This window comes from Aulonocara stuartgranti, assembly GCF_965226115.1.
Source record: "Aulonocara stuartgranti genome assembly, chromosome: 6".
Lineage (NCBI taxonomy): Eukaryota > Metazoa > Chordata > Actinopteri > Cichliformes > Cichlidae > Aulonocara > Aulonocara stuartgranti.
In genome coordinates, this window is record NC_138944.1 from 37,589,763 (window position 1) to 37,615,270 (window position 25,508).

The 25,508-nt window shown below is 39.5% G+C and overlaps 1 protein-coding gene and 1 long non-coding RNA gene across 4 annotated transcripts; one reads left to right on the forward strand and one right to left on the reverse strand.

The window, feature by feature from the left end:
- Positions 1 to 32: 32 nt before the first annotated feature.
- Positions 33 to 25,230, forward strand: LOC309708520 (MORN repeat-containing protein 4-like). 3 transcript variants are annotated; one of them, XM_082536634.1, is made up of 5 exons: positions 33 to 224; positions 3,832 to 3,906; positions 16,181 to 16,295; positions 20,387 to 20,496; positions 22,785 to 25,230. In XM_082536634.1, exons 1-5 carry the CDS (start codon positions 68 to 70, stop codon positions 22,931 to 22,933), a joined length of 606 nt encoding a protein of 201 aa, XP_082392760.1. In that variant the 5' UTR covers positions 33 to 67; the 3' UTR covers positions 22,934 to 25,230. The 3 variants fall into 3 exon arrangements, with proteins under 3 accessions (XP_082392760.1, XP_082392762.1, XP_082392761.1); XM_082536636.1 differs by lacking the exon at positions 33 to 224 and adding an exon at positions 1,776 to 2,336 and having other exon boundaries at positions 3,835 to 3,906; XM_082536635.1 differs by lacking the exon at positions 33 to 224 and adding an exon at positions 1,777 to 2,336.
- On the reverse strand, positions 8,062 to 14,038 carry LOC309709012. Its single transcript, XR_014277392.1, has 3 exons — positions 13,854 to 14,038; positions 13,577 to 13,775; positions 8,062 to 9,468 (listed from the first exon to the last, which is right to left on the reverse strand). It is a non-coding gene; the product is annotated as an uncharacterized lncRNA (long non-coding RNA).
- Positions 25,231 to 25,508: the final 278 nt, after the last annotated feature.

Here is a 25,508-nt window from a genome sequence, read left to right on the forward strand (position 1 = left end):
CCCCCTCCCATCCCTCCCAGCATCTCTCTGCGCGAGGGTGTGCTGCTGGCACTGGCCGTTTAATGAAATGTGTGGAGTAGCCCATAGCACATGGCGCCTGCGCTCCAAATTTGCCATAGCTTACAGCGACGTGTGTCAAAGGGTTTCAAAATGCGCATTGTTTCAATCAACAGATGTGAGACACGTACAGCTGCCCCGGTACACGGGGAACGGGGTTATCACGGGTAAGAAGAGAAGTTATTTAGGAAAAAACAAACTTATACAGTATTATTTTTTGAAGGCATCTATAAGCGCATTGGTGGGACGAGACCGTAAGGTGCCTGTAAGGAACTTTCAGGCCATCCAGCGCCAAGTCAAACATTGAGGTTACACATTAAACGTTCATAGGATACAGCTAATTAATTCATTACTATAACTTCTCTTTTAAAGGATAGTATTGCCTTTTGTTAGTCTACTAAGTGGTCTTAAATTAATAAAGGCTCAACCATTAGCCTATTCCTACCCATCTACTGCAACTTGAGCGCATTTTTCATGTTCTCTGTAAGATGGAGCAAAGACTTCAGATCTACTAATGAGTCTAAAAGTTCCCTGGGCCCCAAAAAATGTATCATAATTGTTTCAAGATATAAATATTAATTAATTAATTAATTGACAACTACCAGACTGCAGTAAATTATGCAAAGAACTGTGGGATATTAGAAAGTTACATGTATTAAAATGTTGATATCAGTACTATTTTGAAAATCTGACTAATCTCATTTAAATGAAAGCTTATTTCCCACCAAAACACCCGAGCTCAGAGGCAAAAATGAGTCAAAATATCGCTTTGTTAGCTGCATTTTGGACCGATGCTGTATGACAGGGGAAAAAAACACACAAAATACAAACCATACACATACTGCCAAACACTTGGCCATGCTCAGTCTTTCTTGCTGAATTTGTAAGAGCTGAGTCAATGATCCAAAGTTAATATGATCTTTTTTTTCAAGGCACAATTTGATTCAAGCATTTATGTAATTTTCCACAGGCTCATTACGCTTTCTATCTTGTTGTCCTTATGACAAATGCATTCATTTTTCACTCACATCATTTATTTCTCTAACTTAGACACTTAACGCCTGTCTTCATCTCCAAAACAAAAGCTGATAGAAATAGCAGAAGATTCAAAAATCTTGTCCACCACTTTTTGTGTCACTCTGAAGAAAAAAAGAATGTAATGTATTAATTTATAATGTCAGAAAACCAGTAAGTGGTCAGTGAAGGGAATTAAAAAAATTCACAGTCAGGTTTACTACATTAAATACACGGTATCCTATTAATGCAAATAAGATATACGTGTGCACCTTGTTTATGCACAGTTTGAATTAGTCTGTATCTTAACAGGCACTGTGTACTTCATGCTTCTGAGATTAAGGCAAGTCTATTGCCCTGTCTCTCTAACTTGTCTAAATTGTGCAGAAATTGACCAAAATTTCAGAACAAATTTCATCTCACACTTTGTGCAGAATATAAATTGGGCTCTTCCATTTCCCTTCTATAGCCATAACAGCTTCATATACCCAAAACACATGTTTGGCTCTACATTATTTGTCTAGAGTTTGAAGGCTTGATAATTGTATTCTTTATTCTATTAGGCTAATATTGATAAATGATAATCAGTTTCTAATCACACGTGCTTCATTGTTGGCCATGACTAATTAATATTCAATAGCGGGTTAATCCTAGCCCCGGTTTCCCCTCAGGGAATCGAAAATGAGGTTAGCGGAGTTTTGCTTCATTTGGGTCACCTTGATTGTTTTTCTTTTCTTCTTCTTATTAGCTTTGAATCTACATCACCTCATTTAGCAAACCCTCGTCACCTAGCGCAGCTGTTTTAAGGCATAAAGAAAACAATAAATCAAGTCCCATAAAACTTGCCAAAACGCGGGTCTAATAACCAAATTGAAACATGAAATGACAGGGTATCATTAAGGAGAACCCCGCTGCCGTTTTATAATCCTACAGAGACGCCGGGCAGCACATAAAAAACCGACAAGGGCAAATGCTTTAACGGAGCAGCACTCCGGCTAATTAAGTCGTTGAACCCGTTGCCCTCGACAAAGATGTCTCCTGCTGAGGGCTGGCCGGAGCAGAAGAGCAACCAATAAAAGGACACGTTGAGTCGAGGTGACACAAAGGTAGCCAATCGTATAGCGGTGCTTTAGAGCGACGCTGAGGCAGCTCTACCAGGAAACAAACAGCTACGAAAAAAAGGCTAAATAGTCGCTATCCTCCTACTGCTCTCTTGTTTTCAGCGATGTAGAGAAAAGAGGCTGAGCTACTCTTAAATAAAACAGGTAAAATTTTTATTTTTTTTGTCTCCAGGCCCGCTCCCCGTGTGAATGCGTGTGTGTTTTGGAGGCTGACAGCGTCATGCCGGCAGGATGAAAGGGATTAGGGCGCCGTTACTGTGGCAACATTAGATGGAGGGATACGCACACCTCCTCCCGCCTGCTGACAGCTGCCTGTTGGCATTGAACAATTAGCCTGTTTTGCTTAATAAACGGACCTTGGGTGTTTTCTCTTTTATGGAGTCGCCCAAATGTTTCTTTGATGCTCCTTTCAGCGGCCGTTTGTCTACATACTCATTTTGAAGCAGCAAAAAGAAAATAGCATGCCACTGAGAACCACAATAAACACAGCCGTGTAGTAGTGTTTGAGTAAAATTAGAGTTATAATAATATAGCTACATTAAACACTACCAGTAGACAAATAATACCTCTTATCACAGCAAAGAAATCCAAAAATATAACAGGTATATAACAGGTAACAGAGTATAACAGCTGATATAACCGGTCACTTTTAACAGCAAATTAGCCTATTGTACAACTATAGTCTTGTTCAGGATTTCGGAACTTACATTTACTTTAGATCTCTAAGCGGTAACCATCAGTTAACCCACACAGTGTAAGCAGAGAAGCCACAAAATGTGCAGTGTGAGTTAATGTATCAAACATGTTTAGCAAAAATAACACTTTTGTCATCTCGCATGGAAATCTCATATTTATGGAAACATCCTGTACCAAGTTGTTTGAGATGAAGACAGTGGACACCTCTTTCCACATGGTGACCACCTGACCCCCAAGTATTTAGAATGTATAGAGAGAAAAACACTTGTGGCATGTATGATCTTGTGAAACCAGTTGCAACCATTGTTTCTTATAAAACCTTAAGGCAGGTAAGTGCAATAAAGATTTTTTGTTGTTATAGATTGAAGAAAAACATGCAGAAACTGTCTGCTTTCAAACAGCTGTGTGTCCCAAAAAGAGAAACATGGTGTAGAAAAGATGGTCTGGTTTACCCCAGCCTCAACTTTAGAAACTATATGAGATATACGTGACATTCAAAGAATGTGAGATTTTAGTAAAACTAATTAACTTCTGTAAATCCTGTAATCAAATTCCAAAGTCTGATGGAAAACATGATGCCAGAATAACAAAGGCTCTTATGGTAGCAGATTAATACGGGAGGGGGGGGGGGTTGAAATCAGATGTTCATTATTTACATAAGAGTGTAAAGTTAAGGTTTCCACAGATTTTTAGCCAGCAGTGATTGAGCATTGAGCAGGTTTCTAATAGTGGGGGCAGTTGTGCATGTGTAGTTTTCCTGCCTGCATAATCTGAGTTTGATTACCCTGCAGGCTGGCTGCAGTATTCAAATGCTAGCAATTAACCCATGGTAGACTGAGAGGTGGTAGTATTATTTAATAAACTCCCAGCTCAGTGTGTATCAGAATGCCAAAACTACAGTTGCAAAGCTCCTGATAATGTTTCCTTGTGTCATGTGTGGCAGCAGGACCCATGACCCTGACACGAGGATCCTTTACTTACTCCAACGGCGAGGAGTACCACGGGGAATGGAAAGAAGGCAAGACCCACCTGCTCAGTCACCCACCCATCCTCCACCACTGACTACATTTCATGAACAGCACAAGTGTTGTTATAATGTGATTAAGACTGATGCTCAGGCAGGGGAAGAACCAAATAATAATATGATAATGCTCGTAATAATTATATACATAATCTGCAGTAACATATGTGGCGTGCTTGACTTATGCCCTATTCAGAATAACAGACATCTATTCTGACATCTTACCAGCACAGGGACATTTCTTGATTCTACACACTGTACAGTTGTACAGTGATATCGCTACCATCAATTTTAAGAGAGTCCAAAATCAAGGGGACCAATTTTCCCACGTGTGGATATCTTGAAAACATCCCTTGGAAATTGCTAGCTTTTGTTTCTAAGTGAAACACTGCTGTCAGGTAAAGGAGGAACATTACCTTTTTCAATCATTTAATCAATAAAAATATTAACAGATGTTACATGCTTCCGTGGGGAAAGTAAGTACACCTTTAGCCTCAGAAGCTTATCTGGCTCCCTTTAGCAGAAATAACTTCTTGTAGGCGTTTTGCATAATAGTACATCAGTCTCTGACATCAGCTTGCTGAAATATTTGACCATTCCTCAGCGTAAAATTCCTTCAGTTGGAAGATGCTTGAGGCTTTTATTGCATGCACTGCCTGTTTCACCCCCCCCCCCACACACACACACACACACCATTTCGATAGGATCCACAGCATATTTTTCTTACAGCGGAATTTATTTAATTTAGAGCAGTTTTTAAAAAAATGCATTCACACCCTTTTTCTGAATGTCAAAGGAACAGCAGGCTGAAGATGCAAGAAGTTTAAATTACACAGGTTTCACTTGTCTGTCCCTAAGGAGGTTGTTAACATTGCCTGATGCAAATGTTATGCATCTCAATGAATGATAAAGGTATGAATGTAATTATTTTTTTAATGTGAATGATATGCTATTTTCTAAATCAAAATTATGGTAATAACTTAAAATGCATGTGTTATTTGTTAAATCACATTATATTTATATACAATAGCATCAAAAGTACTTCAGTGGGATGTATAGAAACTTTATTTTGTTGGTAGAAAAAACAAAATACCTCCTACACAGAGCCCACTCACACCTGGATGGGAGAAAAGGCACAGTCAGGATCCTGTTTCTTGACTTTTCCAGTGCCTTTAATACCATCCGGCCCTGTATGCTTCAAGAAAAACTGAACAGGATGGAGGTGGACCCCTGCCTGGTGGCTTGGATCTCCGACTACCTCACCGACAGGCCACAGTACGTCAGGCTGAAGGACATCACGTCTGACACAGTGGTCAGCAGCACAGGAGCACCACAGGGAACTGTGCTGTCCCCTCTTCTCTCCACCCTGTACACCTCTGACTTCTGCTACAACTCTGAATTATGCCACATTCAGAAGTTTGCAGACGACACAGCCATCATGGGGTATATCTGGGATGATCAGGAAGAGGAGTACAGAAGTCTGGTGAGGAACTTTGTCGCATGGAGTCACACAAACCACCTGCAACTCAACACCTCAAAGACTAAGGAACTGGTTGTGGACTTCGGGAGGTCTAGAGCAGGTCCACTGCCGGTTCAGATAGAGGGGGAGGAGGTGGAGGTGGTCAACAAGTACAAGTACCTCGGGCTGTGGGTGGACAATAAACTGGACTGGTCATGCAACACAGAGCACCTGTATAAAAAAGCCCAAAGCCGACTGTACTTCCTCAGGAGGCTGAGGTCTTTTAACATCTGCAGGAAGCTCCTGAGGATGTTTTACCAGTCGGTGGTTGCTGGAGTACTTTTCTATGCTGTGGTGTGCTGGGGGAGCAGCACAGCAAAGAAGGACTCATCCAGGCTGGAGAAACTGATCAGGAGGGCTAGCTCTGTGGTCGGCATGAAGCTGGACACTCTGGTGACAGTGGCAGAGAAAAGGACATTAAAGAAACTGATGGACATTATGGACAATGCCAGACATCCTCTGCACACGGCCATTAACAACCAGAAGAGTCAGTGACAGGTTGCTTCTCCCAAAGACAAGAACTAACAGACTTAAAAACTCCTTTGTCCCACACGCCATCAGACTGTTTAACTCCTCTCTGGAGGGGAGAGGGAGGGGAAACAGGAGGACAAAGGAGGGGGGAACAACTAAGCTGTAGTGCCTCTTCACCTCACTGTGCAATACCTTTTGTGCAATACTTTTGTAAATAGTCAACGGTGCAATAGACTCAATACTTGAAATGTGCAATTCACTTGTATTTTTATTTTTATTCCTATTTATTCTATTTATCCCCTTCGTATATTTTATTTATATTGTCTCTGTATTTATATATATATATGTGTGTGTGTGTGTGTGTGTGTGTGTGTGTGTATATATATATATAATATTCTGTAACTCTGTAACTTCTGTCGGTGCTGTGCTTTTTTGGAAATCGAATTTCCCAGAGGAACCCACCCGAGGGATTAATAAAGTTCTATCTAATCTAATCTAATTAGAATACAAGAACAGAATTCAAAATATAGTAATTCAAGAAAAAAAAATAAATTATAGAACTAGCGTGTTGAAAAAAAGTAGCACACGACTTAAAAGTGAAAAGCTTGTGGTGGTAAGGAAACAGAAAAAACAGAAAGAAAGAAAGAAAATGTGTCTCTAGTTTGATAATCAGTTGGAGCCTCCACTCCAGCATTCATGTGCTTGTAGAAAGGCTGAACAGTGTGACATAATCGAGCACTCCCTCCAGTTCACTTTTTAAACTGTAAAGCACTGCACCATCAAAGAAACCATGACAACCCAACAATAACCAGAGCCTTCAGCAGTTCAGGGTAACTTTCCAACCCCTGTGCCTTACCACTGTGAAGCATTTTACTGTCCTGTGGAGGCACAGTGCTGCACAAAGGTTTAAGCCTCTTTAGATATTTATAGTCATGGTAAAAAGAAAGTACACCCTCTTTCATTTCTAAGATTTTACATATCAGGACATAATGAAAGTCATCTGGTTCTTCGGTGAATGAACTACAAAACATACCTTATTTTACTGTGACACCATTTCTGTAAAAAACTAAGCCACAATGCAGAAGCAGTGTATGGAAACCTTAGGTACGCTCCATGATTCAGTAGCTTATAGAACTCCCCTTACCTCCAATAACTTGAGGTAATCATTTTCTGTATAACTTTATGAGGCTGTCACATCATTGTGTGGATTTTGAGTCAATGACTGAAAAGTCGTGTAGCTGCAAAACAAACTCAAATCATCATCTCTCCACCACCATGCTGGTAGGAATGGGGAATGAGTACTGGTTCTTGTAAAGAACCAGTTCAGTTCCTTTGGAATTGTTGGTCTGCTTGCCTATCGATCTCATTTATCGGTTCCACTTGCACTTGCTCTACAATTAGCTGATTTTAGTTCGTGTGCCAGAGGAGGAAAAAGGTGTTGCAGTCTACACCACCTATATGAACATAATTTTTTATTTTTATTGCACAAAAGTACGAGAGCTTGATGGTAAAGTGAAAACTGCACCCAGAACTGAAAGAAATGCAATCTGCTGTTAACACAACTTTGATGGTTTACAAGCATGCTAAGTATCTGCAGTGATATTTCAGCATCTACAAATGTGGCAAGTTTTTAAAAGATGCTTTAAACAACTTACATTATAAACTGTGCAAAGTTTTATCTATAGTTAGTGTTGTTATGTTAAAGGTAAATTAAATCACACCAAATATTCAGTTTTGAATTTTTGTTTAAAAATCTTACAGCACTTTGAACCTTATAGTGTTACCTTCGTAGTTACAGTACTGTATAAGTGTGTTTACATATGAACTGCAGCCCAAAACTTGTACCTGGAATGCTCCAAATACAAAGTCCACATGATTTATAGCCATGTGACAGTAAGCCCAGATAGCTTTCAGGTAAATTCTTAGCCTCTGAGTGGGCATCACATGTCAGGCCCCTCGCACGCCCCTGGTCAAAACAGTATTTTCAGTAGCAAGAACACGATTGAAGTAAGATAAGATAAGATAAAACTTTATTAATCCCTCGGGTGGGTTCCTCTGGGAAATTCGGTTTCCAAAAAAGCACAGCACCGACAGAAGTTACAGAGTTACAGAATATTATATATATATATATACACACATATATAAATACAGAGACAATATAAATAAAATATACAAAGGGGATAAATAGAATAAATAGGAATAAAAATAAAAATAAAAATACAAGTGAAATTGCACATTTCAAGTATGGAAGTCTATTGCACCGTTGACTATTAACAAAAGTATTGCACAAAAGGTATTGCACAGTGAGGTGAAGAGGCACTACAGCTTAGTTGTTCCCCCCTCCTTTGTCCTCCTGTTTCCCCTCCCTCTCCCCTCCAGAGAGGAGTTAAACAGTCTGATGGCGTGTGGGACAAAGGAGTTTTTAAGTCTGTTAGTTCTTGTCTTTGGGAGAAACAACCTGTCACTGAACAGACTCTTCTGGTTGTTTATGGCCGTGTGCAGAGGATGCCCAGCATTGTCCATAATGTCCAGCAGTTTCTTTAGTGTCCTTTTCTCTGCCACTGTCACCAGAGTGTCCAGCTTCATGCCGACCACAGAGCCAGCCTTCCTGATCAGTTTTTCCAGCCTGCATGAGTCCTTCTTTGCTGTGCTGCTCCCCCAGCACACCACAGCATAGAAAAGTACTCCAGCAACCACTGACTGGTAAAACATCCTCAGGAGCTTCCTGCAGATGTTAAAAGACCTCAGCCTCCTGAGGAAGTACAGTCAGCTTTGGGCTTTTTTATACAGGTGCTCTGTGTTGCATGACCAGTCCAGTTTATTGTCCACCCACAGCCCAAGGTACTTGTACTTGTTGACCACCTCCACCTCCTCCACCTCTATCTGAACCGGCAGTGGACCTTCTCTGGACCCCAACCAGTTCCTTAGTCTTTGAGGTGTTGAGTTGCAGGTGGTTTGTGTGACTCCATGCAACAAAGTTCCTCACCAGACTTCTGTACTCCTCTTCCTGATCATCCCAGATACACCCCATGATGGCTGTGTCGTCTGCAAACTTCTGAATGTGGCATAATTCAGAGCTGTAGCAGAAGTCAGAGGTGTACAGGGTGAAGAGAAGAGGGGACAGCACAGTTCCCTGTGGTGCTCCTGTGCTGCTGACCACAGTGTCAGACGTGATGTCCTTCAGCCTGACGTACTGTGGCCTGTCAGTGAGGTAGTCGGAGATCCAAGCGACCAGGCAGGGGTCCACCTCCATCCTGTTCAGTTTTTCCTGAAGCAGACAGGGCCGGATGGTATTAAAGGCACTGGAAAGTCAAGAAACAGGATCCTGACCGTGCCTTTTCCCCCATCCAGGTGTGAGTGGGCTCTCTGTAGGAGGTACAGGATGGCATCCTCCACTCCGACATCCGCCTTGTATGCGAACTGTAGTGGGTCCTGGGTATGTTGTACCTGTGGTCGGAGGAGGTTGAGGAAGAGTCTTCATAAGATGTGACGTCAGTGCCACCGGTCGGAAGTCATTCAGCTCATTGGGCCGGTTCCTTTTGGGGAAGTGAACCATCTCATGCTGTGTGCTATATGGGAAAAAGAACAAAGTAGACAATATCCAACCCCCGATTGTTCTGAAACTGCTTCAAGTTCAGGTGTCATAATTGTTTATGCCTTTCCTCACATATTTGAGTTTAGTCATACCTAGGCCCCATGAGTATCTTATTTAAAGAAAAACTCCCTTTCCAGGCTTGTATCCTAAATAAGACTCTGCTTGTCGCTGATCTGGGCTACCACCCTAGCTGTCCATCTAAAAAGTTCCCAGTGTGACATAAAAACAGAATGGTAAATGGCCTGTATTTGTATTTACTTAGTCCCTAAGGACCCCAAAGCACTTTACACTACATTCAGTCATCTACCCATTCACACACTGGTGACAGCAAGCTACGTTGTAGCCACAGCTGCCCTGAGGCGCACTGACAGAGCCGATTACCGGCGCCACCGGGCCCTCTGACCACCACCAGTAGGCAACGGGTGAAGTGTCTTGCCCAAGGACACAACGACCAAGACTGTTGGAGCCGGGGCTCGAATCGGCAACCTTCCGATTACAAGATGAGCTGCTAACTCTTGAGCCACGATCGCCCCGCTAGAATGGGTACTACTACCTTACAGTCATTACAGTAATGGATGAACAAATGAAACGTGTAGCTACAGAGCAGGTGTTCATTGAGTTTGGGTGTTCAATAAGCTCATAAATGCATTAATCTCCTATACTCCTTCTGGATTTCCTGCATTGCATTTTATCGTCTCACTGGCTTCTTAAACAACACCCCACCGCCACCACCACAGCCCCATGTGCTGTTCTAATGCATTGTTGTTTTCAGTTTGAATCCCCCCCTGAGAATACCTATTAGCTTAAATGGATAATAGGGATGTCAGTAAAATATGATAAAAGAAAGTTAACTCCAGCAGCTTTTAATTAATGTGGGATTTCATGTCAGAATGGAGAGTCTGGAAAGAAGTGGGTGTACTGTAAGTGAGTCACAACAGCAAAAGTACTTTTGAAATGAACCTGCACTCTCACCCAAACAGATTGTATCTAATAGGGGAAAAACACAGAAAAAGGTGTCAAGCTAAAGTCAGTAAGTAATCTACACACATATGCACATATGGACCATCTGGTGCCAGTGAGCCTGCAGAGACAGGATATCACACTACCTAAACCAGCACTTGTACTATAACAAAAACAGTCAGACAACCTTTAGGGCAAGGTTAAACAAAGAACAAAAGTTTGGCACTGAAGTGTGCATGAGGCTGCGGGAGGAAACATATGTTCTCCGTATGATTAGCAATAAACTGTTAAACTGGTTTTGGCTGTGATGCACTGATATGCTCGGGTTTTAGTAAACAGCAGGGGTGGATTAAAAAAATTTTTTTAGCTCAGACATTTCAAAGTGAGAAAAAATTAGTTCACTAATAGACGGAGTGCTGCGTTGGCAAGAACTGCTCGGATTTCTTCCAGACATTTTATTTACATGTATATCTAAGTATATATTCAATATGAATCTTCAAAAAGAGGGCAGCAGCAGCTGATTCTGTAAAAAAAACCAAAAAAGTTCTACTCCTTTGGAGCAGGGACCTCGTATGTGTTATATACGGTTTGGGGTTTGTTACCAAAATAAGTTAATGTATTACACATTATTTTTCCTTTCTTTGAAGAAATGTCCCTATCCTAGTGAATAACACATCAATGAGATCTTCCTTTTAATGTTTAAGTACAAACACAAAGTTGAAAGCAAAGCTGAAAACCAGCCCAAAAGAGCACTCCGCAGCGATCAGCATAGAGATCGCTGTTTCTACTGTGGAAACAGGTTTGTAGGATTACAATTCTACAAGCCAGCTCTGCTTTGGTTACCTGTTGAAAATCAGGCTCTGGCTCCTTGGCCGGTGTCAGCATCCACTCAGCTTTAAAATCACTGGTTTGGCACACAGTCTATGCAACTGACCTGTTATTAGCAGCTGTCCTGGGCGCAGTTTGCTGTTTATTATCACATTTCATTTGTCTTTTCATGTAACACAAATTCAGGTGTCCATTTTTGAGATTATATACATTGTAGATGAATTTTCCTTCTTCCACCGCAGAAACTAAATTTAGTTGATTGTAGCGCCAGCATGCAGGAAAAAAAAGGCATGTGTTATGACTTTTTTTCTATTTGCCTAATGTGCAGATAATTGAAGAACCATTATAATGCAAGTAGTAATGTAATTACTGAATTTAGTATAGCAATATGTTACATTACTGCATTATAGAAAGTTGCATCCATAATTAATGTGTGAGCCCAAAGCTCAGGCTCCAGACAACTCAAAACACTACAATTTCAGACATTTTTTTTCTACTATTTAATATATATGATGTCACAGAGAGGATATTCCTAATATGGTCAACTCAGCTAAAACTGTAAGCACAGGAGGGCCATCTAGCTGCTGTTGAAACTTTCTATCTGTGAGTGCCAGCCAATGCGAATAAAGTTGTCTAAATGGGAGGAGCTAAAACAGTTTAGATAAATAGACAGTGAATGAAATGTAGGGCTGCACCAAGGCCCAGTATAGGATAAATAAGGATTATCTGAGCTGTAAATCCTGAAAATCTACTCTACTGGAAGGCAAGAATTGAAAAAATATTTAATTTTTGCCCAAGCTAGTTTGTTCTTCTTAGAACTTCTCGAGTGTTAAATCACTTCAGTTTCTGGTCACTTTTAAAAATATAGTTAATATTAAAGTTAATATTTACAACACAGATTGTGATGAAAATCATGTAGTCATGGTCACAAGGTCCACATTCTTTTTTAGCTTCAGATTCAAAAACATATTGCAAAATATAAGAGGAATGGTCACCCTTGACCTTTCGACCCATTATCTGTAGTAAAATATTACCTTGCACCTTGTTTTTATTGATATTTCTACTATACCCAAAGCATCTCGTTCTTATCTTCAGCATAAGCCAGATGAAGATAGTACCTTTACCAATGTTACATAAACAGACTTCATATACACTTTGCGCATTCTATTTATTTTAACTCGAAAATTTCTATTAACCCTGCTGAATTGATGCAATAGGATGCAATTGGGTTTTGATCGCCGTGTTGTCATAAACACAGACTGATGCACGTTGCGCATCCTGTCTCTGCGTCCATGCATGCAAAGTCACTGTTTGCACACAAACATGTAGGCGTGTGTCAGACAGAGGTCTACGGTGTCACATGAATAATTCAGCGGTGCGCTGGTTGAACATAGGCCCGGGAGCTATCAGGTTACAGGAAGTAGGTTGGGTGCATCCACAACACAACAGCCAAGGCACAGCCAGAAGCCATTTACTACTGTACTTTGACCATGTGGTCATTTAACATCTATGCATTACCGCTATTGATTGACATAAAAGCCGGACAAATTCAGCTAAACCGTAATTAGCTGGAGACCATGACCCAACATAAGATTGGAGAAAGGCGTTACAAAGAAGCTGAACAGCAGATTAGAGTCTGGAGGGATCAAATTGGAGGAGACAGAGGAAATTACTGTCCCTTGCCGCAGCTGATAATCTGTACCTTCATTTAAAAAGAAAGAAAGAAAAGAAACCTTCATAGTGGTCAGCAAAACACTGACACTGCTACCACTCAATTTCATTCTATAACACAGCTGTTGAAATTCTTGGTGGGAGATGCTGCTGTTGGCACACCGCAGCCTCTTTGACACCTAACAGATTGTTATATTTCAGCGGCTAGTCTGTGAAATTTCTGCCTCAGGGTCTCACTCGCTTGTCAAGGTTCATGGAGGCTGAAGAGTTGGATTTAAACTACTGCTGGCCGTCTTCTGTATTCATACTGTTTGCTTTATGATCTCCAGCTAATACACGCACACACACACCAACATATATATATGGATTCTGGATCTTTCTGGATGTTTTTGAAAATCGAATGCAGAGCTCCAGATTTTGTTTCATCTCCCATGAAAACCCTGCTAAGATTAGGCAGAGAGCAGCACTTTAAGCAGGCCTGACAGATGGACTGCCCAATTTACCCATGAGCTGTGAATAAGGGACAACACTCACTAGCCCCACCCCTGCCAACAGTTCGTTTCCCCTTCAATATATGAAGCCCCCAATCTTCCACTCTTCTCTCCACTCCACCAGTTTCTTACCACTTGAGCTCCCATTAAATCCTCTTCCTCTGCCATGAGCATACCGGGACCTCCTCTGCCCGTGTCCAACTGTGCCTCGCATCCAGTTATTCTGCTAATTCCCGCTGTGCTTGCTAATAGAGGTTGGCAGGGAGAAATGCTCACTCCTTTTCCCTCCATTTCTTCATCGACTGCCATCCTCCTGATGCTGGAAATTAGTCTGAGAATTAGAGGGAAAATTGGGTCTCACCTCTCAGGGAACATTTTAAGAGGTGAAAAATGAAAGCTAGCAGCTCACCTTTTTGTCTGCTCGCACCAATTATGAATCTCCCAATCTGCTAACTCCAAAATCTAATTAAAGTATAATAACACATCTGCCATCTCTCTCGCGCTCTCTCTCTTTTCTTCACTCAGTGACTTCTACTGAAAACTATACAGGTACCAGTCAGGTTTTGAGTCCTCAGTGTTGCATAGTGCAAAGGGTCTGAATGCTTTTAATACATATTTTTGTTTTGTGCAAGATAATTCAGACCAAGTGCATAAATACTTAAAGAAAACAGTGAATATAAAGCAGCGACTGTGCCAAAAAATCAGAGGAGTTTCATGTTGTTCTATAAACAGTTTTAAAACAGTAGTTGTGAACAAATGCAGTACTATTTGCTGAGATGCTGCCTCAGCATTTTAATTTAGGAAAAAAAATGAACTACATTTTTGTTGTTGCATTTATTTAAACAAATTGGATACATAGTGTTTTGATTAGTGTATAGACATGACAGTTCTATCAATCTAATTTCTTTCATTAACTTTTGGATTTAAAGTAAATGCCATAGATCTAAAAGATGGGCACAGCCACTATGAGATTACCATTTGGTTTCTGCACTCTCTTTTCAAGGTTCAGTGCATTCCGGGCATTTTTTTGCTTTTTTTTCTTTGAGAAGTGACCATATTTGGATGAGATTAACTATGTGCAACAAGGCAATGATGTTTAACCTTCCAAAATCTTCCTCTTTTTACACACAGCAGAGAAAATCAGTAAATGGTAAATGGCCTGTATTTGTATAGCGCTTTACTAGTCCCTAAGGACCCCAAAGTGCTTTACACATCCAGTCAGCCACCCATTGGTGATGGCAAGCTACATTGTAGCCACAGCCACCCTGGGGCGCACTGACAGAGGCGAGGCTGCTGAACACTGGCGCCACCGGGCCCTCTGACCACCACCAGTAGGCAACGGGTAAAGTGTCTTGCCCAAGGACACAACGACCGAGACTGTCGGAGCCGGGGCTCGAACCGGCAACCTTCCGATTCCAAGACGAACTCCCAACTCTTGAGCCACGATCACCACAAAATGTTTTTGCATTTTATTAAAGAAATTTGAAGCAGGTGTAAATGTAAAAATCTTATATAAATCTTATATTTAAAATTGATACATAAGGATATGCATAAAACCATATTACATTAGGGCAGCAACTTTTGAAGTTTGATATGGATTTTTTGCAACAATATTTGAACAATATTTGAACAGACAAACACAACACTGAGAAATTCTAGCTACAGGTATCAGAACAGCATCCATGTGCCAGGTCATGAGGTCCCCCATTTCCCATCACCGCTTATTTTCATTCAAGAAGAGATTATTGTGGAATGTGTGATAGAAAATGTTAAATATCTATGTCTACTCATTTGAAAATATGAAATTTAATTTAGGTCTTTCTTTAGAGGAAACAAAACATTCGTCTTGACCTGGGTCTTCATGTGCAGAAGTCAAACCAGTGTTTTACAAATGAACCAATATCCTGTTAAGGCCACTATGTTTAACAGCCAGAACTGTGAAGATATGAGTGAAACTATGCTGTTTTTGTTCCACGGTGGAAGTTCATGGTCATGCTTTTCCTTTAATCCTGTCTGTCATGGTTCCACTTATTCATTTCTTTAGTTAAAGAAATGTCATCTTCTCTCATTTATAAGAGAGAATACAGGATGATATAAACACACGCAATACAATCATCTCATGTAGGTGGTATGAGCCCTTAATTGTCCTGTTTTCAGGGATAAAAGGACCTTTCAATATCTGTGTCTGTGACCTCTTAGTAACATCCTTTCACACTGATTTTGTTTTCTATCCTTGAGGAAGGAAGCATGGCCTGAAGGTTTGTGTGCCATTTCATACATTGTAGCATTCATTCATAAACAAATTGGAAGCTCTTAGAAGACCAACAAACTCACTCATTTATGAAAAAGCTTAGTTAAGCCTTCCTAAATGCATTTTAGTTGTGAGGTTGGAAGAGGGCATCCATGAGCCCTGTTTGGTTCTTTTTTAACAAAGCTAATACCATAGCTCATGACCATGAGCCTCCTGGTGGTGCAAAGAGTTAATCCCGAGAGAGTCTTATTAGTATATTTAACTTCAAGTAGGAGATGTAAGGGGCGAAATGTGTGCAAAAGTGTGTAGTAATCAGTGGGCATTTCAAATACTTCTAGCTGTTTTTTGGGGTTTTTTTGTTTGGGGGTTTTTTGTGTGGTTTATGTGATTTTGTAAAAAAAAAACAAAAAAAACCCTCTCTGCTCGTGTCTTAGATTTTTATTTTGCTGGAAGTGATTGGTGAGGTGATTTTTATCCTCTTGCAGGTCTTCGTCATGGCCTGGGTCAGTTGACCTTCAGCGATGGGACGTGCTACACTGGACAGTTTGAAAATGGCCTCTTCAATGGTTGTGGGGTGCTGGTCTTTCCTGACGGCTCCAGGTTTGTCAGTCACTTTTTGCACACTCTGGTTGTTAAACCTTGAAACTCTGCACCTGAAAATTTAAAACCTGCAAATAAGTATGTCGTACAGAAGATACAACCCCAGCCTCCTCCTGAATGAAACCTGTCTGATTTGTTCCTTCATTACTTCTGTCATGTAAATAATGTACATAATGCTTGTGCTGGTTTTCAGCTTTATTTCCATACGAAATAATCAATGTGAGAAATTTATACAACAGTAGAAGAGTACAACAGTATCTCAACAGTCTAACTTTGGTGGTACATGTGACTGAAAAAGCTTCTGCACAGAGCTGAAAGAAGGATAGATTTTGTTTCTTTCTCTGCTTCTGTTGATTAAAAATATCCAATCATAAAGACATCGAGAACAATGCAGCTAAATGAAGCATGATGAGCACTGCTGTGAGGAAAGGACTGTCACACACAAAAGCTGAGGTGAAAAATCAATGAGAAGATATTCTAGTGCAGACCTACTCTGTACTATGTTACCTCTCCATGGAAATTCTAAGAGGCAACACGAATAACATGACATAGAGGAGCTGGGGTGGCGGCGGGTTGTGTGCGTCAGCAACTGTCTGCAGATATATATATATATATATGTATATATATATATACATATATATATATGTTATGTCATGTTATTCGTGTTGCCTCTTAGAATTTCCATGGAGAGGTCCAAATAGAGCAATACTGAATAATATAAATTATTGCAGATTGAATAACAATTCATCTAAAATTAGAGTATGTAAGGAGGTGTTTTTTTATTAATAAGGATCTGTTGACTGTTTGCAAATTATCCTTCACATACCTTTTATCACCAACACAAATTGTAAAATTCAGACACTAAAATTAACGGCAGGAAGGTGGCTGAAGGGGTCAGTCTTTTTTGTGTCCTTACATACAATGAATAAGTCAATGCACAATTTGAATATTTAGTTTCCCAGTCTCGAAAAAAAGAGAAATAAGCAGAGAAAAAAAATACAAAGCAGATTGTAGCACAATGACCTGTGCAGTTGAAAAAGAAAAACCAGAAAAACCTCAGAATACTTTGAGTGCTTTCATGGCCTCAATATGTTGAGTATTTTATTGTTGGCTGCTTCCTTTTATTTATTCCTCATACATGAATTTTATCTGTATCTCTCTGTTGGCTTTGTCACCCAAGATATTTATAAAAAAAGATGTCAGCCCAATAAAGATTCAGTTAATTCAAGAGAAGGTGAAGTGTTCAAGTAGAGCACGGCATAGGATAAAGAAGCAACGTATTGCCTGTTCAATGCCATCTGTTGTATTTTTGTTTGCACAAAAAACAACTGATTAATCCTTCAAAGTTCTTTGGAAACACTAAAACATGTATTTCAGGCTAAGTGAATAATATTTAAAGGTTACATGAATAATAAAGAGAACATATATCTTTTCAGTTACTGCCTGTCGAGTTCTGAGAAGCCTTTTAGTTTAGATGAACTTTGTACTCAGCTTGAATTGACAGAAGTTACAATAAGTTTAATTAGAAGCCCAGTGTTGTTTGAAAAAGGAGCAAATCTCCTGTTGCACTGCCGGTGTTTTGCGCACTACGTTGCAATTACTTTAAAGAAACAATGCAGAGGAAAAACGCTCAAGAGACTGTTAGAGACGGATTTCACATGCAGCTTTTTATTGTCATCCCTCTTATCCTGTTGATTTTTTTAACCCTACTTTGCTCTCTTGCAGTTCAGCCTTTTGTTAATTTGTGCCTGTTTGACACTGAAGTAATTGTGTTCATGCTGTGTGTTAAAAAGGCTGACACTCTACACTTAGATTCATGCTAAGCTTATTGTACAGCAGTGACTACAATACGCCATGGATCTGATTCTGGCTCCTTCACTGAAATACTGTCTGGTTTAGTTAAACAGGGTGGGTTAGTAGTAATAGACTATATGTCGTAAAAAGGTTTGCAATCAGTTTTTAAAAAAAGATGAAAAATATCTGACATCTAACATAAAAACTATATTGTTTTCAAGGTTATTAGTTCCCTTTATCGTCCCCCTCCTGTCTACTTACTATTTTGTCTTTTAGTATCTTCCATGTCAAGTCTGTCGTGTCTCCATTTTAGTTTATGTTTTGTCTGTGTCAAGCTCATGTGGCTTAGTCTCTCAGTGTTTGTGCTTCCTCGTTTCCTTTGATAATCCCGTGTCTCCTGTGCTTCATGTTCAGCATTGCCTTCCCTGTCCTGTTATGCCTGATTTTTCCCTGCTGTGTTTCCCAGCTGTTTCCACTCCCTCATCACCTTTCTGTGTGTATTTCCCAGTTTCTTGTACCTCCTATTGTCATTCCAGGATTAGTTCATGTAATTCGATGTTTTTAGTTGTTTTTTTTTTCATGTTTAGCTTTTATGGTGGTGGATTATTAGCTCAATAAATGAATCACCTTTTATTAAGATTAATCTGTCTCATTTGGGTCCTCCACATCACACTTCGCATGGTCTGTTTATGAGGCTAAAAAACAAAAAACTTGATTTATTGAGTCCCCGATGCTCCGTGAGTGGTTTGTCGCAAGCTGGGCGACGTATTAGCCAAAGTCCTAGCAGCATTCGCGACTAACGTAAGCTTTGTGTCAATGTGATATTTTAACCTGGAAGTGCCTCAGGGAAAACAAAATTCCTTCTTGCACAATGTGCGTAATACTTTATGTGGGTCGACTGTTCCATCTTGTTACTTTTTTAATACTCAAATTTCCCATCGAGAGGGCAAATGTGCCTTTATCATCTTCCATATTGGTTCATTGGTTCTGGTCACTACCAGATCAACTGCCCATTTGCACATGTGCGAAGGCAACTTTACTTGGACAAACTGCCCGAAATGCGTTGACAGAAACTTTTCGGGGATTCTGAGTCATTCTACACTCCAGATGCGTTAATTGTATTAAAAATTTTAATTGTGCTGACCTTGATGTCGGATTAATTTGCGTTAACGCGTTAATTTCGACAGCACTAATATATATATTTTCACATTTTGGTGGTTGTGTCTGTGTTATGGTATAATTTGTCATTGAAATCAGTTCATTTCTATTTATATAGCGCCAAATGACAACAGCAGCTGCCTCGGGGTGTCGTATATTCAACCATTAATTTTGAAGTCTTTCACATGTCTTCAGATTACATTATGTAGCAACTGCATTTGGCTTGTTCGTGTTAGTTCTATTTCCCATAGAGAGAAATGAGTGTGTAGATTACTGTACATTATTGAATTTACTTCAATCTATAGGGAAAAATAAACTAGCTTTCTTTTTAGCTGTACTTTCTGCTCTTGCTAGCTAGCTGTGTAACAAGGAGATAAACAGAGACAAAAGCAAAAGTCTTGATTTATCTTTGTATTTATTTATTTATTTTTTCATAACAGCAAATGGCAAAGAGAAATGAAGTAACAAGCTGCCTATTGGAAAAAGGTTACTGCATGAATAACTGATTACCTGAAATGTAAAACTAATCCTTTATGTTACATATTATAGTTTTTTATTTTTTAAAAAGTATTTAATGCTGTCTCCTTATCCCTAATCACTTTCCAATGCCTTACGCCCAACACCATCAGGCAATAGTGACAGATCCATATTGCTTCCTACATGATTTTGTTGTGTTCCTTCACATATTTCTTTTCTCTGGAGTTATTTTGGCTGTAATTTCTAATCAAAACATTCTTTTTGCCATAGGAAGAAATGTTGAGATTCCAACATTTGGCTTTTTAAAAACCACAAAAAAAAACCATTTCATATTTTAAATTCTTAAAAGAAACCCTGAAAAACTACATTTTTCCACTGCCTCTATGAACTTTAGATGACACGCTTACGGAAAGCTTTGGTACTTTAGTGCAGCTTTACATTTTAGTCCAAAAGCTTTTTGTGCTTCTGTACCGCTCATAATTTAAATGCTCAAGGACAGAATTAGTGAGTCAATAAAGCTTTTGTATTTTTTGTAAGTTTAAAATCATACTTTAAAAAAAATGTCCTTCTTTACTCACCTACTTGTTCCTTTTCTCTTCTGCAGTCCTGGAATTTGCCCCTGTCTTTCATGTAAATGCATTTTTATGTGAATGTGTTTTTAGGTATGAAGGAGAATTTGTGCAGGGGAAGTTTCAAGGTGTCGGCGTCTTCACTCGCTTTGATGGCATGAAGTTTGAGGGTGAATTTAAAAGTGGCTGTGTGGATGGCTATGGTAAGACCTTATATTCTGATACTCACTATTAGATTATTTAGAGATTTTGGATGAGATTGACATTGCTAGCATCTTAGTTTTTGCATACTCTATTACTACCTTTAAATATGATGTATCAGGTAATTTGGATTTCATTTGGAGGAATTCTTCAGTATTATGTGAGTTAAAAGGGAAGCCTGCTTTATTGCAATGCTGTCTATGAAAAAACATTTTGAAAAGCTTAAAAGTATCTAAATTTGGAAACCTCTGGCTTGTGTTGCTTGCTGGACTTTAATGTTTATGCTTTTTTTTGATTGTTTAAGTTATTAAATTAAGGTAGTAATTCAGATGTATGTTTTCAACTAACCCTCCAGTCTCAGTGGTTTATCTGTCTGTGGTTCCAACTACTTTAAGTGTTTTTAATTATATTAAACAGTGAAAGGTGCTAATTGTCTGGTCTGAAGCTACCGTGTGTCTGGGCACAGAGTCTCTGTAGGTAATCAACACATTTTTTATTTGAAGGCTGTTGTGTGGAGAGGGCGGATCAGTGTGTCAGTGTGACAAGTGGTGATTTGTTTGTGCTTGTAAAAAAAAGAGATGGAACATAAAGATTCCTCCAGTTTCCTGACAGTTGAAGACCAGAAATCAGAGCTGGTTCGAGCGGTGGTTTAAATGTAATTTTTTGTTGATTGTTATTATCCCGAGTTCCCAACTCTCAGCTGAGGTGATGATGTATTTCAAATGAAGAAATTAACTTAAAATTTAAAAGTTAATGTAAAATTAACTTGAAGTTATTGCCATGGTTTCTTATAGCCACATTTAGGACCAGAATTTAGTTGTTGTGAGTCTGAGTAGCAGTTCTATACTGTGTTTGGTGTAAGTAGCACACCAAACATCAGTGTCACATATTTTCCTGTTCCTAACCAGCCTTGAACCAATTCAAAGAGCAAAGGTCATGTGACTGCTCAAACTCCTGGCTACACTGCTGAGTTCTAACAGCTTAACATGATACATCAGATACTTGGGTGGGGTGCTCTGCCACAATACAAAAGGTGTTCAGCTACCCTGAACACCCCCCACCCCCCCAACACTGGCAAAAAAAGGGGTTGAGAATAAAGTTGAGATATTTTGACTACATGATATACATTCAATGGATATGTTATTAGGTACACCTTGCCAATTGGAACCCTTTTTGCCTTCAGAACTCCTTTAATTCTTTGTGTCATCAACAACTGTGCCACATTCAAAGTCACTTTAATCACATTTCTTCCCCATTCTGTCGCTCGGTGTCTGATGCTCAGTGATAGGCTGATTAGATGTTTGCGTTAACGAGAAGCTGAACAGACGTAAGGTTGTATAACAGTTAAATGAACATGCTTACTAAGCAAATTTAAAGACTTTTGAATGAATGAACTACAATACAAATGATATACAAGTTTTCATTTTTTTGTTCAGAATTATTGTGTCGGTGTGATTGTTTTATTTTAGTCAGGCACAAGTAATGTAGGGAAGAACATTTAAAATATGAAGAAGGAGGGAAAGCGGACATTTCTTGTATAAATTCATTTGATGAAGGCTTTTAATACGTTTTCTTTGCTGCTTTAAATTTTGTTAGCAATTTTTTGGTATTGTATCCACTTTCGTTGTTTTTGTCATGTGATCTCCTAAACACTGAGGCAATATTTTAACATGTTGGGAACTAAACTGATTTAATCTCTTGCTTGTTGGATGAAGCCAGTAGTTGGTTAGCTTAGCTTAGCATAAACACTGCTCTCCTGGCCTCGTGCAAAGGTAGCAAAAAACAACTTTCTACCACATTATTTCAAGCCAAAGCTAACACTTTGTTTCTTGTTTGTTACATCTGTACAAAGCTCAAGAGTAAAGATGACAGTCTGTCATTTTAGGGGCTGTTATGTGACAGGCTACAAATAACCTGCTGGACTCCCCAGTAGTTGCCAGGCAACTTGTCCCAAAGATGCGAAAGCAGCCTTCAGAGTCAAAGTCTGTGCTGTGTACATGGACCATCCACCCTTTGAACCCCCTCCTTCTGACTTCTGTGAAGCATAAGAACATGACACACTGCCAGTGAACATTAATCCAGGCAGCAATTACATTTCCTGCTAAAGCAGACAGTTATTTTCAGAGACAGAAAATTCAAAACAGTCCATAAAGGCAGCCAGATCTGACACTTCTGGCCATGTGTCACTTGTTTGATGAAGTGAGTTGTGTCTCGAGTATGGCTGTTAGTCAGTTTCCTCCGTACCTGTTTGCTTTGATAAAATGCATGATGAGAATTTTGTGTGGTGCAGGAGTGCTGGCGTTTGTGGACGGAGGCCCCGGAGGAGGCACCCACGAGGGTCTGTTTGAGACCAGCCAGCTGATGAAGAGAGAGAACAGCCAGGGAGCTGTGCAGCGGGCGCAGGCGGCAGCTGCCAAGGCCCGAGCTCTGGCCATGTGACGTGGACTACATCACCCACAGTGCCCCAGTACCAGAATCATCCTCCCAACACTACCCCCTTGGTTTGAGGTGTTTAATTTTTCCTTTAATTTTATTACTCTTTGGTTCCTTCTCATCCACTTTTTGTTGGACTGGTAAGTTAGTTTTTAGGATTTTATTCTTATACGTCTGTTCTATCTCTCATTCATGTAACATGCAGTATGCGCAGAGAAGAAATGAATGGCTCCCTTAAGTTTTGTCAACACAGCCACTGAATCAGGATCTGCTGAGCCAAACGCAGATTTAATGTTCAGTTCACACACTGGTGCTAAATCTGTTTCAGGGTCAGGTAATCTGACAAAACACAGAAGTGCATGTGGATGTTTTCCAGTAAACACTGATTTGGTGAGTTTCATGTCAAAAGAATATCTGACATGTGAGTTTAAAGTGACCTAAATTTATTTTAAAAAAGAAGACAATATTTATGTTTCAAAGTGAAAGTGCACAAAAAAATAGTGAGACTTTATATTTCTGAATAAATTAACTATTAACAAATGGTAGATAAACAAAAGTAAAACAAATTATTCTGATTTGATTTAATGTTTATTTTTACTGGTGAATTCTCAAGCCTAACAAATATAAAAGTCATAACTGGTTTAAAACCAAAGATTACATTTTTAATTTTTAATCACAGTTTTATTCAAATTTATTGATGTAAAACTTGTGTTAGAGCTGTTTTGTCTTCAAATATTCAGCAGAGCGCTACAGACCATGGCTATAACAAAGGACGTAAATGTGGTAAAAAGTAACTTTATTGCATTACACAGCAGACAACCAACAAACAGGGGACAGGCACATTTTCATTACTAACATAAAAAATACAAACGTATTTGATTTAATAAGAGATTATTCATTTAGGAACAAAAGCAACAGTAGATTCAGTACTCAATTCTAGTCACTTGAATTAGTGTTTCAGCAGCACTGACATGCTTTCACATGGAAATGAAGTCATTCATATACGTTTAGAACAAAATGTCTAAAAACTTTATTTTATAGGTCTCAGATTTTAATGAGCGATTTCAAAGAATTCTGCCATGTGATTCTAATTAGAGTCAAAATACAGACCATGAATAAGTGGAACGCTGTTATTTACTTCATTGCTTGAGACAGTGTAGCAGAAGTCAGCTGACACTGCAAATATATAAACAAAGCTTACAGTTTCAGGTACTGTTTGTATAAATGAAATTTACAATTACAAAGAGAAATGAGTTACTGCTTGAGAACTGTCCACATAGGTCAGCTCTAAGGAAACTTACACAACAATGGATTGCCTGTTTTTAGTCAAATTAAATATATGGGAAAACTATTCAAAAAGGTGTCAACAGGCTTCATTCTTACTTACCACTAAATCTGAAATAAATCAATGAAAGGAATGTTTATTTTCATATCAGCACTTGTTTTGAACATCAGCTCACCAGATCAGTACTTTCTGGGTTTCCTACCTTCCCTTTAAAATGCGTGTTTTTTTTCTGACCTCTTATTGGTGCTCTAAGGAGAATACAGATTGTTCAGTTTGAGTCAGAGAGATGTCAGGAGGGCCTTGGTTAGAGACGATGTGAGCAGCGTTTGGTGGTCCTTTTCACTCAGTGCCGTTACAGCTCAGTCTGATTACAGAACAGCAGGAACATCTTCCTCAGTGCCAAACACACAGTGCCAAGCGGCTGCAGCTGATCCCGAATCGGTGGCTTATTATCAGAGAGGAAGCTGGGAGGGGGGAGGATGGGGATTAATAGTGAGGAGAATGGGAGTGCCTGCATTGTCACAGGCTGCAATAATGAGTACAATTTCTGTTTTGGAGGTGCAATTTGATAATAGCATGCAATTTATGTTTGAAAGCAAGATTTTCCTTCCACCGGCAGTTGAGGAGCTTCCTGCTCTGTCAGGAAAGAAAGGCTTTGTAGGTGAAAGGGAGGGCCATCTGATGAAGGACAGGCTCAAATGACTTGAAGGGTTTCGTGGGAGAACTATGTGCACCTTTTTCTGCGTGAAATTTGAGCCATTTTCTAAGAAACAGCATTAAGATTATGCCTCTTTTTTTAAATGTCAAAATGTAACCTCAATTTATGTCAAAATCCATGAACCAAAAACATTGTGTATTTTTGCAGTGCAAATCTTCACATAGGCCAAGGTTTTCCAGCAAGGTAAAACATATTGTAATGTGCTCTATGCACTTTTCTTTTTTACTCTTCACAACCCTTAATTACGTCACTTTGGAGTCTCATCTGATGTTTACAGTTTGTGTATCCTACCCCCCCCCCCCCCCCCCCAAACAAACGAAAAAAGTAAGTAGCACATACTTTATGTGTATCATACCTGCTGGGAATCAGTGGCCATCTATGTAATGAGACTGGTGGTGTAGATGTGCTATATATATATATGTGTGTGTGAATGTAGTCGTACTGTTGTGGGTGGGGGTTGGGGTATTCAACGTGTAATGGAGTTAAGTGTCAGTTACGTGAATGTTCCAGTGTGCAATTAATTTGGGATGTGGTTTGGGGGCCGATGTCTTCCCTGCTGACCAGTTTGACAGCGACAT

Bases quoted from the DNA above. Each gene is read 5' to 3' on its own strand.
- LOC309708520 (XM_082536634.1), top strand. From the start codon at position 68: ATGTGTGGAGTAGCCCATAGCACATGGCGCCTGCGCTCCAAATTTGCC. The intron at 225-3,831 runs GTAAGAAGAGAA...CATGTGTGGCAG, and splicing joins GGGGAACGGGGTTATCACGG to CAGGACCCATGACCCTGACA. The intron at 20,497-22,784 runs GTAAGACCTTAT...TGTGTGGTGCAG, and splicing joins TGGCTGTGTGGATGGCTATG to GAGTGCTGGCGTTTGTGGAC.